Below are 15,055 nucleotides of genomic sequence, written 5' to 3' on the forward strand. Positions count from 1 at the left end.
CAGACAGGATCAGTTCTGTTAGAGATTCCCATCGGAGAAACAGACAGGATCTGTTCTGTTAGAGATTCCCATCTGAGAAACAGACAGAATCAGCTCTGTTAGAGATTCCCATCTGAGAAACAGACAGGATCTGTTCTGTTAGAGATTCCCATCTGAATCTACATGAAAGTCCATACAGTACACAAGGGGAGTGAGCTGACAGTGATAGGCTAGACTTGGGACAATGTGTAGTAGTATACATGTAGCTAACAACATGGCTAATGACCTCCTCCACTCTAAAGGTAACTATTTACAGAATTCCTATTCATCCAAACATACCACTTATTGTATATAAATATTAAAATATACCGATATACACAATTTATTAGGTACACCCATCTACTACCGGGTCGGACCCCCCTTTGCCTCCAGAACCACCTGATTCTTCGGGGAATTGACACGTTTCTCAATTGGTATCAAGGGACCTAACGTGTGCCAGGAAAACTTTCCCCACATAATTACACCACCAGCCTGAACCGCTGACACCAGGCAGGATGGGGCCATATAATATACGATATAAATGTAACCGATGTGAAATGGCTAGCTAGTTAGCGGTGGTGCGCGCTAATAGCGTTTCAATCTGTGACGTCACTCGCTTTGAGACCTTGAAGTAGTGGTTCCCCTTGCGCTGCAAGGGCCGCGGCTTTTGTGGAGCGATGGGTAACGGTGCTTCGTGGGTGACTGTTGTCTGTGTGCAGAGGGTCTCTGGTTCGCGCCCGGGTCGGGGCGAGGAGACGGACTAAAGTTATACTGTTACATAAAGGTAACCCTGACTCTGCTTGGTCCGACGAATCCCAGTTCCTGTTGCGTCATGCTGATGGCAATCTTTTTCCACTCTTCTTGTTTTTAGCTGATAGGACTGGAACCAGGCGTGGTCGTCTGTTGCAATAGCCCATCCGTGACAAGGACCGACGAGTTGTGCGTTCCGAGATGCCGTTCTACAAACCACTTTGCCTGTTTCTACAAACCTATATTTGCCTGTTTGTGGCCTGCATGTTAGTTTGCACAATTCTTGCCATTCTCCTTCGACCTCTCATCAACAAGCTGTTTTCCCCACAGGACTGGCAATGACTGGATGTTTTTTGTTTGTTGTACCATTCTCTGGAAAACTAGAAAATGCCGTGCGTGAAAAGCCCAGGAGGCCGGTCGTTTCTGAGATACTGGAACCGGCGCACCTGGCACCGACAATCATTCCACGCTCAAAGTCACTTAGGTCACTCGTAACAAACCTAACAAACTGGCCACAGTGTATATACAAATTATGGAAAATGTAATTTGTATTTCTGGCGAAAAAAAGTGGAGGAGCCATTATATCTTGACAACATTAATTTGACCCATGTAAACACATTCTGCCTGCCAAAATGAAGGAATACACAGTGAAACTTTGTGCTTAGCAGGTAGGTCGATGCTTTAGGAGGGTCCACATGATTTTTGTATGGTCTACAGCAGGGTTGCTGAACTGGCGGCCGAATTTGGCCCGCAGGTGGTTTCTGAGCAAACATTTTTATATATATATATTGTTGTTGTTGATGGACATAAAATACTGTAAAAACACCAGGAAATCAGCTCCAAGTGATTTTCATTTTGGAAATCTGTTCCCAAGTATTCCCATGCATAATAGAGAGATGTGATCATATACAAATGTAAGCAAAGTTTGAAATGATTGTTTTAGTCCAATATTATATCTGTTTGGGCTTCTTTCAATCAATTTGCAGTCTACAAATTATTTGTAATTATGTTCCACCCCCCCAACCATCAACTCAATTTTATTTTTTCCTGCGGCAGAATCTAGTTGATGATGCCTGGTCTACAGAATGTGTTTTTTTCCCGGATCACTTTGTCATGCAACATCTCCAGAATGTTAACCACGATGTTAACCACAATGGCAAGGTACAATCCAGAAACATTTGGGTTGACGCAAAACACACATAAGGAGAAAGAGGGACAGATAACATTTTTGATGAAGCAACACACATACAGTAGAAAGAGAGACGAAACAGACAGGAGAGACAGAAGAAAGACATGTGCAATGAATGATGTGGTCACTCGATGCGTTGAGAGCTACCGCTCCAGTGTCTCCCCGGTCCCCTGTCCCTGGTCGCCCCATACCAGTTCTGTCTGTCGCACCTCAAAGGACATCTCATCCTCAGCCCCTTCCTCCACCTCCTCTCCCCCTTCGTCCTCCTCACCAATGTGGCAGCTCTACAACACAAAGAAAATGAAGGAAAAAAACATTACATACTGTAAACAAAACATGAACATACAAATGAGCATAACACGCTAAAACGTTACCTCCTAAAATGTAATTCAAACAGAAAGATAACTCACCTTTGCCATAATATCAGCGTATGCCATATATAGGTAATCTGTATCAAGTTTACTGTAACAAAGAAAAGGAACAGAGGCTTAGGCAACATATCAAAAAGTGGAGATGTGTTGAATTCAATCCAAAAGCTGCTCAACTAAAATACTTGAGGGAGAAAAGGAGTCCCACCTCTTTTCTGTGAGAGCAGTACGGCTGAAATGCAAAATGAGCTGGTGAAGGGGGTCTGGCTTGGTCTCCGTCTCTTCCTCCTCCTCTCCTTCTTGCTCCATGGCTTTCTGTGTTAGAGAAAGAAATGTGGGAGTAAAACTATAGGAGGAAACTCGCAGATCCTGAAATCCTCAAAAGGTGAGCCAAGCATGCGGCGGCAGAGCTTACAGACAAGTCGTCTATCATTCTGTCCTCAAAGGAGTAGCCCTCAGTATGGATCCAGTTGCGTTTGTACCCTTCCAAGAACATATTGGAAGCTCTATGCCTGTGAGTCAGACAGAAAAACTATGTTAGTATCTGTATTTTACTTGTGGCTGGGTGTTATTAAATATACAGTGGCACCAAAAGATTAAAAAGTGTTGATAAGGGACAGAATGCGGTCGGGCCCTCACATAATTGGCATATATATTACTCCTACAGAATTTCCACATGGGCGAGGATATTGGAAATTTTACCAGAGCCCATTGGATGATAACTTGTTTTTAACTAGGAAAGAAGAATTTATAACCAACTTTTTCCGACATAACATAGGTACAGCAGATCCCCTTATTGTATGGGACACTTTTAAAATGTACATTTGGAGGCCATGTAATTCAGTACCCATCTCTAAAGCAAAAGCAATTTAGGTTGAAAGAGTCCATAGGAAAATGGAAGGACTAACAGTACAGATAAACAGCAATACAAAAACTGTACCATAGAGGCTCAGAATAAGTTAGAGGGAAAACAAAAATAAATGGAGGAACTTATTTCTAGAAAGATCAAGTGAATATACACTACCGTTCAAAAGTTTGGGGTCACTTAGAAGTGTCCTTGTTTTTGAAAGAAAAGCAAATCTTTTGTCCATAAAAATAACATCAAATTGATGAGAAATACAGTGTATACATGGTAAATTTTTATTTTATTTATTTTACCGTTATTTTACCAGGTAAGTTGACTGAGAACACGTTCTCATTTGCAGCAACGACCTGGGGAATAGTTACAGGGGAGAGGAGGGGGATGAATGAGCCAATTGTAAACTGGGGATTATTAGGTGACCGTGATGGTTGAGGGCCAGATTGGGAATTTAGCCAGGACACCGGGGTCAACACCCCTACTCTTACGATAAGTGCCATGGGATCTTTAATGACCTCAGAGAGTCAGGAAACCCGTTTAACGTCCCATCCGAAAGACGGCACCCTACACAGAGCAGTGTCCCCAATCACTGCCCTGGGGCATTGGGATCTTTGTTTAGACCAGAGGAAAGAGTGCCTCCTACTGGCCCTCCAACACCACTTCCAGCAGCACCTGGTCTCCCATCCAGGGACTGACCAGGACCAACCCTGCTTAGCTTCAGAAGCAAGCCAGCAGTGGTATGCAGGGTGGTATGCTGCTGGCCATAAATAAATAAATGACTATTGTAGCTAGAAACAGCAGATTTTTTATGGAATATCTACATAAGCGTACAGAGGCCTATTATCAGCAACCATCACTCCTGTGTTCCAATGTCACGTTGTGTTAGCTAATCCAAGTTTATCATTTTCAAAGACTAATTGATCATTAGAAAACCCTTTTGCAATTATGTTAGCACAGCTGAAAACTGTTGTTCTAATTAAAGAAGCAATAAAACTGGCCTTCTTTAGACTAGTTGAGTATCTGGAGCATCAGCATTTGTGGATTCGATTACAGGCTCAAAATGGCCAGAAACAAAGTACTTTCTTCTGAAACTCGTCGGTCTATTCTTGTTCTGAGAAATGAAGGCTATTCCATGCAAGAAATTGCCAAGAAACTGAAGATCTTGTACAACGCTGTGTACTACACTACTCCCTTCACAGAACAGCTCAAACTGGCTCTAACCAGAATAGAAAGAGGAATGGGAGGCCCCGGTGCACAACTGAGCAAGAAGACATGTACATTTGAGTGTCTAGTTTGAGAAACAGACACCTCACAAGTCCCCAATTGCCAGCTTCATTAAATAGTATCCACAAAACACTAGTCTCAACGTCAACAGTCAAGAGGCGACTCCGGGAACTTTTTTTGATATACTCAGAGGACCGTTATGTTTTAACCACTCCTAAATAAATGGTAGATTATCGGACGCTCAACAAGAAGGTCTGCTTTCATTATTGCTGAAACAGGATCCAAGTGGTACATATAAAGATATAGTCCATTAAAACAATTGGAGGCCTCTTACACTACAGTGTTGTGATGCAAAAATGATAGTAAACTGCTTAGCGCATAGAATTAAAAAGGTATTGTCGGATATTATTCATCCTAATCAGACAGATTTTTTACATGGACGATACATTGGAGATAATATAAGACAAGCACTGGAAACAATAGAACACTATGAAACATCTGGGAAACAAGGCCTGGTATTCATAGCTGACTTTGAAAAAGGCTTTTGATAAAGTCTGAATGGAATTTATATATAAATGCCTGGAATATTTCAATTTTGGAGAATCTATTATAAAATGGGTTAAAGTTATGTTTCGTAACCATAGGTGTAAAATAGTAAATAATTGCTACTTCTAAGAAAGTTTTAAACTGTCAAGAGGAGTAAAACAAGGTTGTCCACTATCGGCATATCTATTTATTATTGCCATTGAAATGTTAGCTGTTAAAATCAGATCCAACAATAATATTAAGGGGTTAGAAATCCAGGGCTTAAAAACAAAGGTGTCATTGTACGCTGATGATTCATGTTTTCTTTAAATCCACAATTTGGATCCCTCCACAGCCTCATAGAGGATCTAGATACTTTTTCTAACCTCTCTGGATTAAAACCAAATTATGATAAGTGTACCATATTACGTATTGGATCACTAAAAAATAAAACTTTTACATTACCGTGTAGTTTACCAATAAAATGTTATGACGGGGATGTGGACATTATCGGTATACATATCCCGAAAAAAAGAAATGATCTTACGCCAATAAATGTTAATCAAAAGTTAGCAAAAATAGATGAGATCTTGCTACCATGGAAAGGAAAATACCTGTCTATTTGAGGGGGGAAAATTCTCCCTGATTAACTCCTTAGTCATATCACAGTTCACCCATTTGCTTATGGTCTTGCCTAGACCTAGCGACCCGTTTTTGTAATTATATGAGCAAAAAAGATAACATTTTATTTGGAATGGCAAGCAAGACAAAATTTAAAGGGCCTATTTATATAATGAATATGAATTCGGAGGGCAGAAATGATTAAATATTAAAGCATTAGACAGCTGACTAAAGGCATCTGTCGTACAAAAGTTATAATTCAATCCAAACTGGTTCTCTAGCAAATTAGTAAGAATGTCTTCCCCATGTTCAAGAATGGCCTTTTTCCCTTTATTCAGATTGCAACCTCTCACTTTCGTTTATTTGAAAACGATACAAATATTATTATTTTTAAAACAAGCCATAGAACGTTGGTTGCAATTTCAGTTTAATCAACCAGAAAAAACAGAACAAATAATACAACAAATATTTACTCAAATATAAAAGAACCATTATTATTTTATTTTTTTATGTATAAACTTTGTAAATTATATCATAAATAGAACTGGTGGAGATATGTCACACATGCAGTTAACAAAAATATATGGAAATGTCTGCTTTACCCAAAATTACAACCAACTAATTGCAGCATTAACGCAAAAATGAAAGAGGAAAGTGGAAAAAGTAAGGAACTGGTCTGTCGGCCCTGCATTAAAGACCAACATTTGTTAAGGAAAATTGTGATAAATTAAAATATGTACCAGTTTCATTTAAGGACCAAAAAATAAAACAGCTGTACCATATAGATTGCAAAATAGTTGGGAAGACATTTTCGATGTATCGATTCCATGGAACGTGGTTTATGAAATTATACGAAAAACGACACCGGATTCAAAACCTTTTCAATTGAAATTATTATACAAAACTCTTGCAACCAATAGAATGTTATAAATATATATATATATATGGGTATACAAGCTTCCCAGCTCTGCTCTGACAGAGTCATTAGGTCATTTATTTTGGTACTGTCCATATGTAGCTAGTTTTTGGACACAGGTCCAGGAATTTACAATCTGTAGAAACTATGAAAATAGAAAGGTTCAGAACTTTTGTGAAGCATCACAGCGCAGTTGAAAAATATACGAAAAATAGAAATCCAATATGGATGGTGTTAAGAGATAGATGGGAGGAGTTGAATGGAGCTGAAGGGTGGGACTAAAACAAATTAAATATAACTATTGTAAAATAGTTACGTAAAATCTATATATGTATAAGCTAGAAAAGTAGAAGGATAAGTGTTGTTGTTCATTAGTTTACACCAATTAGGGGAAGGGGGGTGGTAGGGTTAAAGGAAAATATATTTTAAAAAGATGCATGTGTATACACACGCACATACATACATACATACATACATACATACATACATACATACATACATACATACATACATACATACATACATACATACATACATACATACATACATACATACATACATAGTTGAAGTCGGTAGTTTACATACACCTTAGCCAAATACATTTAAACTCAGTTTTTCACAATCCCTGACATTTAATCCTAGTAAAAATTACCGTTTTTAGGTCAGTTAGGATCACCGCTTTATTTTAAGAATGTGAAATGTCAGAATAATAGTAGAGAGAATGGTTTATTTCAGGTTTTGTTTCTTTCATCACATTCTCAGTGGGTCAGAAGTTTACATACACTCAATTAGTATTTGGTAGCATTGCCTTTAAATTGTTTAACTTGGGTCAAATGTGTCGGGTGTGTGTTGTAGTATGTGTCAAATTGCTATGCTTTATCTTGGCCAGGTCACAGTTGCAAATGAGAACTTGTTCTCAACTAGCCTACCTGGTTAAAAAATGTATAAATGAAAATGGTGCAGTGATCCGTGAGCTGCTCTGACAGCTGGTGCTTAAAGTTAGTGAGGGAGATATGAGTCTCCAGCTTCAACTGTAAATATATATACACACACACACACACACACACACACACACACACACACACACACACACACACACACACTATATATTTTCTACATTGTAGAACAATAGTGAAGACATCAAAACTATGAAATAACACATATGGAATCATGTATTAACCAAAAAAGTGTTAAAACAAAGCAAAATATATTTTAGATTTTAGATTCTTCAAAGTACATTTACATTTACATTTAAGTCATTTAGCAGACGCTCTTATCCAGAGCGACTTACAAATTGGGTAGCCACCTTTTGCCTTGATGACAGCTTTGCGCACTCTTGGCATTCTCTCAACATATATGCTCTGAATGTTCATATATGTTCTTAATATGTTCTGTTTTGTACACGCTGTGTATATGTGTTTGAATACAAGACTGTAGTAGTCTCTCTGACCTGGGTAGGTTGTAGAGTGGCGTCATCCTAAAGCAGGCTACCACAGCCTTGCGTCTCTGCTTGGACAGCAGTTTGTGCCACACCATCTTTTTGGATTTGAAGGGGTGCTCCGTCTAAGTGAGAGAAGAAAGAACTGAGAGAAACGGCACCACTGACATCATGCCATGTGTGTCAAGTAGGATTATAGGGACGCTGTAGGATTATATTGATGCTGTAGGATTGAAAATGGGTGTATTACTCTACTCACCACCTCAATGTGATAGAGCACAGCTGACACCTCCTGCACCCTCTTCACCACTTTCTCTGGAGCGTCAGCATCCTCAGCCTTCCCTGCCATCTCCTTATACAGGGACATCTGCCAGCGCATGGACGGGTTCTCTACCTGGACACAACACACACACACTGCAGCTGGGAGAACACGCACTGCAGCTGGGGGAACACACACTGCAGCTGGGGGAACACACACTGCAGCTGGGGGAACACACACTGCAGCTGGGGGAACACACACTGCAGCTGGGGGAACACACACTGCAGCTGGGGGAACAAACACTGCAGCTGGGGGAACACCATGTATCACTTTACTGTACCAACCCACTCCATCTTACCTTGCCTTGAAGATGCAGGTTGTTTTGCAAGAACTCCCTTACTTCCTCATCGGTGTCCCTCTGGAAGAAAATGTTTTGATATTTATTTTGGGAACAATTTCTTTGCCCTATGGTCCGGCACATAAGACTAGTCTACATGGTTACTATGGCAGAGTTATTCAAGACAGCCGAGGGCACACTACCAACGAGTATCGGATCTTGGCCAGGTTGATAAGCTCATGATCTGCAGGGGAGCACATGTTGAGGCCGATGGGGAGCATCTTTTTCAGGGCAGCCACAATAAGTGACGTCTGCACCGAGTAACGGTCTCCCCGTCTCTTCTTCTTGGTACGCTCCACGTCTGAGCCACCAGCCTGGAGAACATAAGGAGGGACCAAGGCGTTACGCATGTCTTCCTCATACATACGGTTGGCGCCACAACCACTATGTGGGGGCACTGTACCACGTATCAATTAACACTGCTTAGCATTGAACCCACGACAGCACTGATTCAATGTCACAACACGCATTATTCCCAACTTGCTACCTGTATTCCAGTGGACATGTGACCATTGCTTCTCATTTGAATGACCTGTTGAGTTAGATAGTGTCCACCTACCTGTTCAACCGGACAGTAGCTATCACCATACCAATAATTAACACCCTGTAATATCAAGAGCCATGGACTCCTCTCTGAACCCTTCAGTCTAGGTCACTTCCTTTACATTATCATAGCCTTCAGTGTTTGCCGCACGTGGACAAGCAATGTACTGAATGAGCAACCTACGGGATACCCAGAATGAGGGCTACATCTCAGCACCATAATGATCCGAATCTCTGAACTCCTGGCTGGTAAGGGGAGGGGAATGTGAGAATGTAATACTGGATTGAGAAGGACTGGGGGGTTGGGGCTAGGGTGGAAGGTGATGGGGGTTGGGGGACGACAACTGAAAGGAATCATTCTAATCTGTAGGACAGGAAATCAGTCAAACTGCACAGATAAAAACATGCTTACAACACACACATTACGTCCACATGAAACATCATCCAGCATTCGATGGAAACACTGGTGAAAAACAACCTTTTACAGTATGTTTCTCAGGTGGGTTTGGCACCAGCAGAACTAGGTGAAGAATGAATACGTTACATGGTGTCGGAGAGTAACAGACGCTCCTGTTGAAAACACACAAAACTATTTGCTGTTAGTAGCATCATGTTGATGGGAACTAGAATCAGACTAAAGGTGTTAGCTACCAACTAGCAAATCACACAAGCAAACCAAATGTCCGTGGGATACGTCCCGTCGCCCCTGTGCTCTCCTCCCGCACTCCTGTGCTGTTTCTGTGAGGGAACATTGTCTGTTGTCTGCCCTTTCTGACGTCCCCAGCAAGCGTGTATGTGTGTCTGTGTGTGTGTGTGTGTGTGTATATGTGTCATACAGCAGGCTGAGGATGGCCAAAGGAGTGAAGATAACAGAGGACCTCACAGTAATGGCCGCCCCACAGAACAGGAAAGGATGCAAAGCCCATAGAGATCCTTTTAAATTAGTATTCTAACTACTACTTCTATGGCAAAGTCGCTATGAACAGAGAATGTGTCGTAGATAAATGCACTGAAGGACTAAGGGAATCTGCAGTGGTGAAAAGTGAGAACAATGTGTTACAGTGACCGGCTCTATGTATCTGCATCTCAGAGTACGCCCTTCATGCCGAAAAAAGTGCATCTAGCTTTTCCCCGTTACGTTTCCCTGTGAGTGTGTGTGTGTGTGAGTGGTAGGAGTGTTTCAAAGCCACTGATAAGTCCAGGCAGATTCAACCGCTTCTCCAAACCAGTACTTCAATGCAAGGAGTGTGTTACGAATAAGGCTAGTTTAGAGGAAGGTGGGTGTGATGGTTTTAGGGGAGATTTTAGAAGACAGGTTTGATTAAAATAGAATGAGGTGAGGAAAAGTCACATCGGGCATATTCTACATAGGGTAGTATAGAGCTTGTCCCCAGAGACCTGCTTCAGTCCTGTTAAATATAGTGTCGGGTCAGGGTTAAAGTGGGACAGGTGGGTGGGTGGAGACTGACTGGGGGATATGAAGAAGCTAAGCCATGGTCTGACACAGTTAAAGGGAGTGAGTGCTGAGCGCAGAGAGAGGGGCTAACAACATCCCCTTGCGGAGGGAGCTTGATCACAAACGCTATAGACCAACCAACCTTCAACAGACAAGTAAAGACATGACAAGATGACTCCAACCCAACTACAATCAACTAAGTGCAAACTCATTGGCAGGATGATGGCACTCTGCTCCCACTGCTGCTTTGGGCAGGCCTCGTGCGGAGCCTAGTGCCATGAGCCCGACTCTAAGGCAGAGTACTTTCATCAAGCTCCTCCAGACTCCCCCCGTCACACACTGGCAGGACTGAGGGTGGCCCACGATGGCCCGGCCCTTCGTCCAATAGTGTTGTATCAGTATGCCGCTTTTATCTGGCCTTTTCTACTGTGCCTGTCACACAAGTGTGTTTATGAATGTAATTCTATGCAGATGACCAGTAAATGTTTTATGAGAGATTAAGAGTTGGACGTTTAGCTGAGTGTATGTCACCGTCTAGATATGTGAACACAAGCCTGTCTCCAGTGTTGTCGACAGTGTAACTGGATCCAAAGCATATCAGTGACGCATGTAAGTCAATTCAGACCAACTGTTTTCTATTTCTGTGTGTCACAGTGCAGATATAAACATGTGAAATACTGGACCCAGTTTCGTCTCATTGGTGTTGCAGTAGAGTGCGAAACACGTAGCTAGTTACTGAGTGGACATGCACACCTGTCTCTATATACAAAGTATTTGGCCGCTAGCTGTGTGTGGGTGTTGTATTGGAACACGCTAGAAGTGTGGTTGTGGTGTCCCGGTGTGCCAGTGTGTCGGAGGGGTTGATGAAAAGCCCCTCAAAGTGAGGTGCCATGCGGTCAGCACAGCGGTCGTGCAGAAACAAAAGTCTAACCTCTGAGTCGCTGCCCTGGAAACCCAGCATCAACACAGAGAAAGAGGACAAGGGACAGTCAAAGAGAGAACACTTAACACACCTGCTATCGCTACAATACCCGACCTCTCTACTGACATATACACGGCGTAATCTTATAGATTAGGATCGTATGCTTCTCTTAGTCCTCAAACGGAGAGAGAGAGAGAGGCCAAGGCCGGCATGAAAAACATGGCTGAAAAGTTGCCAAAATGATCTAGCAAAAAAAAAAAATTGTTTTTAAAGGTTTCCAATATACAATACCTGCTGAAGATGTCGTAGGGAAAAGACTTGAAAGAAGAGGCTTTTCTGTAGGGTTATTGTCAGTGATGATACAGCATTGTACTATGCAGATATCAAGTACAAAATTTTGAAAAAGATACACCCGAGTTGTATTGGTAAAGTAAACACAACATGGTTAGCTCCAATAGGCTAGGAGAAGATAAAAAAAAATTAATTGACAATTAAGTACGTGAGACATCTTTTTTTTTTTTTTGCTGTTGAAACATTTGAAAGCAAATGACGCAGGACGTGAAACGAAACGCCGGCTCCATTGTTTCTGAGGCGTAAATGATGACCTCACTTATGATCGACGTTTCAGAAATTCATAGTCTTGCCAAATCCTCTGACATCGGTCTAACATGTCACAACATTTCAACGCTGAAGGTAACTGAACGGCTCTTTAACCCCAGACGGTCTCACCTTGCTCATCTTGCTCTTGCTGTCAGCAGTGAGGAAAGACATGTTATTAATCTCATTCATCACCACAAAGTTCTGCTCCTCTCGCTTGAAGTTCTACAGAGACACAAGAAAGAGAAAGAAGAGGAATAACAATAATAATAATAATAATAATAGATTGGGTTTATATAGCACCAACTGAGGTACTCAAAGAGCTTGACACAGTAAGGGGGGAAACTCACCTCATCCACCACCAATGTGTGGCACTCACCTGGGTGACGCATGGCAACCATTTTGTGCCAGAACGCTCACCACACATCAGCTAGCATGGTGGAGCGGTAAGGAGTGATATATGCCAATTAGGAATGATTAGGTGGCCATGATGGAAATGGGGCCAGGTCGGGAGTTTAACCAGGACCCCGGGGTAAACGCACCTACTCTTACGAAAAGTGCCATGGGATTTTTAATGACCACAGAGAGTCAGGACACCCGTTTAACGTCCCATTCGAAAGATGGCACCCTACGCAGGGCAACGTCCCCTTCACTGACCTGGGGCATTGGGATTCAATCATTTTAAGACCAGAGAGAAGTGTGCCCCCTACTGGCCCTCCAACACCACTTCCAGCAGCATCTAGTCTCCCATCTAGGAACCAATCAGGACCAACCCTGCTTAGCTTCAGAGGCAAGCCGGCAGTGGGACGCAGGGTGGTATGCTGCTGGTGATATGACAGAAAAAGTTGTCACCTTTCAACCATTTACTCACATGAGATTTGGACCAAAAGATGAAGACCTCTCCAACCATTCTGAAGAGCTCCTCTGCATCTGGGTCCGGGCATGTCAACCACCTCGCCCTGCAAATGGAGGACATCTCTTTAAGGTCCTACTGACCGAGAGACCGCCAACACCACAACACACATGTAGGCAAAGACAACTGGCAGGGGGAATGGCTTCTGACATGGACTGTTACAGTAAAATACTGGCTATGAAAGGGTGTACATTTCTAAAGAAAAAACATGACTGGCCACTAGTTTGCCTGTGTGCTGTACCTGTTATTGTCCACATAGCGGATGAGGAGAGGGTAGAGGGCGTACAGGTCCCTGCAGAGCACAGCAAACTCATCCCTGATGGTGCCCTCCTCCTCGTCCCCCTCGGCCTTCCCCTCCATACGCAGGTGGTCCTCCTCGGCCACCACCTTCCCTGTCCTCTTCTTCAGCTTCTCCATGGTGGGGATGAAATGGGACTTGAGCATCTCTGGCCTGGCCCTGCTCACAATAGGCTGGGAGAAGACTAGGGATAGAAGAGGAGTGGCCATGGTGAGATGGCAAGAAAACACACACAGACAGGCATAGTACACACACAGCATTGTGGCAACCTCACCAGCCAGCCTCTTCATCCAGGAGGCCTCGTCAATGCCCAGGTTGTTGACCACGATCTTCATGATGCTGCCCAGCAGCTGGTTGAGCTGGTCAGAGGTGACGTCGGTGCAGATCTGGCCCTCCAGCTCAGGGAAGTTCTCTAATCCTCTCTCCCACCAGCGGGGCAGGTAGTTACACAGCATGGGCAGAGTGATCTCGATCACATGGGGCATCTCAGTGTAACGGGCACCTGACTCTGCCAAGTCCCCGATCTCTTTCAGCAGAATGTCTAGCTCTGGTATGTCCTGGCATAACTCCTGGACCTCGTTGGGCAGACCCAAGACTATGGACATGGACAGAGACAGAGCGAGAGAGACCGAGAGATAGACGGGAGGTTAGAGGATAGAGTGTTGAGGAACTCAAAAGTCAGGGGTTGGACAGAGAACACGTCACAGAAGCAGATGGACACTCACTGGCTCTTTCTCTGGGGGTCTTGGTGGTGTAAACAGAGAAGGCATTGTACTCATTGAGATGGGGCTCGAGGTAGGCCACAGGCATAGCAGCCGCCAGATGGGCCAGACACTCTCCCAGGGCTGGCCTCTGCCTGGAGGAGGGATGTCAAGGCCAGTCAAACTCACAGATGATCAGGTTTTTATAGCTGTACTGTTAACACAGAGAAACAGAGCCTAATCCAGTCTCACCTCTCCACATGAGGGTTCTTGACACTGCCCAGGGAGTAGATGGCGCACATGATGCGGTAACACGACATCTGGAGATCATCCACTGACCACCAAGAACACACAGACACAAAGAAGAAAAAATCTTTTACATTTTTTAAAATCAACAAGACACTTTTTCACAGTTTTGAGAGTAAGTAAACTGGAATGCTGTGTCATCACATGAATGCTGTGATGGCATATGACTCACGCATGACATCATCTCCAAACTGGTGCTGAGAGATGTGGTCGAACAGGGAGGTGAGGACTGGGAGCAGAGCAATGGTGGTGTAGTTGATGTTCTGGGACACGCCTTTCACCTGCTGTAGACGGACCATACAGTAGGACAAGACATGTCAGACCAAAAGGCAACAGTTCTGGAATAGTTCCATTCCTACCTGTTTCACTTGTAGACACTTTGCTCTTACCTGGTTGCCTTTAGACACCTTGCCCAGTTTGAGGTTCTCCACCATCTTCTCGATATCATCAGCTGCACCCTCAAAGAACGACCGGAGCCCTGCCTTCACAATCTCAGGCCCAGACTTCATCACCGTCCTGAGGAATAGGGAGCAGGGAGGAATAAGTACGGCTATGGGAAAATCTTGATCCAATACCTTTTGTATTCGGATTGTGAAAACGTTTCAGACAAGTGCCCGATTACCTTGCATCGAGTGATCGTGCCAGGATGTGAAGACAGTTGACAATAGCAGCAGCATCATTCCCTTAAATAGTGCAGAGGAAAACATAAGGGAAAAGACAGCGGCTGACTGGACGAGACAGAACTAAATCATCAG

At 43.2% G+C, this 15,055-nt stretch overlaps 1 protein-coding gene across 2 annotated transcripts in view; it reads right to left on the reverse strand.

Moving 5' to 3' along the window:
- Positions 1–15,055, reverse strand: part of LOC139537028 (ryanodine receptor 1-like) — a 76,368-nt gene that overhangs the window by 20,363 nt on the left and 40,950 nt on the right. For both annotated transcript variants that reach the window (XM_071337833.1, XM_071337832.1), the window contains exons 64-81: positions 14,923–14,983; positions 14,690–14,816; positions 14,473–14,584; positions 14,247–14,328; positions 14,019–14,149; positions 13,568–13,888; positions 13,237–13,477; positions 12,954–13,041; positions 12,215–12,307; positions 11,495–11,509; positions 8,708–8,878; positions 8,526–8,585; positions 8,168–8,302; positions 7,921–8,033; positions 2,741–2,837; positions 2,534–2,640; positions 2,368–2,419; positions 2,149–2,241 (exon numbers count right to left, since the gene is read on the reverse strand). In XM_071337833.1, coding sequence (XP_071193934.1) covers positions 2,149–2,241; positions 2,368–2,419; positions 2,534–2,640; positions 2,741–2,837; positions 7,921–8,033; positions 8,168–8,302; positions 8,526–8,585; positions 8,708–8,878; positions 11,495–11,509; positions 12,215–12,307; positions 12,954–13,041; positions 13,237–13,477; positions 13,568–13,888; positions 14,019–14,149; positions 14,247–14,328; positions 14,473–14,584; positions 14,690–14,816; positions 14,923–14,983 — 2,099 coding nt within the window. The remainder of the gene's footprint in view (positions 1–2,148; positions 2,242–2,367; positions 2,420–2,533; positions 2,641–2,740; positions 2,838–7,920; positions 8,034–8,167; positions 8,303–8,525; positions 8,586–8,707; positions 8,879–11,494; positions 11,510–12,214; positions 12,308–12,953; positions 13,042–13,236; positions 13,478–13,567; positions 13,889–14,018; positions 14,150–14,246; positions 14,329–14,472; positions 14,585–14,689; positions 14,817–14,922; positions 14,984–15,055) is intronic.

This window comes from Salvelinus alpinus, chromosome 13 (assembly GCF_045679555.1).
Source record: "Salvelinus alpinus chromosome 13, SLU_Salpinus.1, whole genome shotgun sequence".
Taxonomy (NCBI): Eukaryota; Metazoa; Chordata; class Actinopteri; order Salmoniformes; family Salmonidae; genus Salvelinus; species Salvelinus alpinus.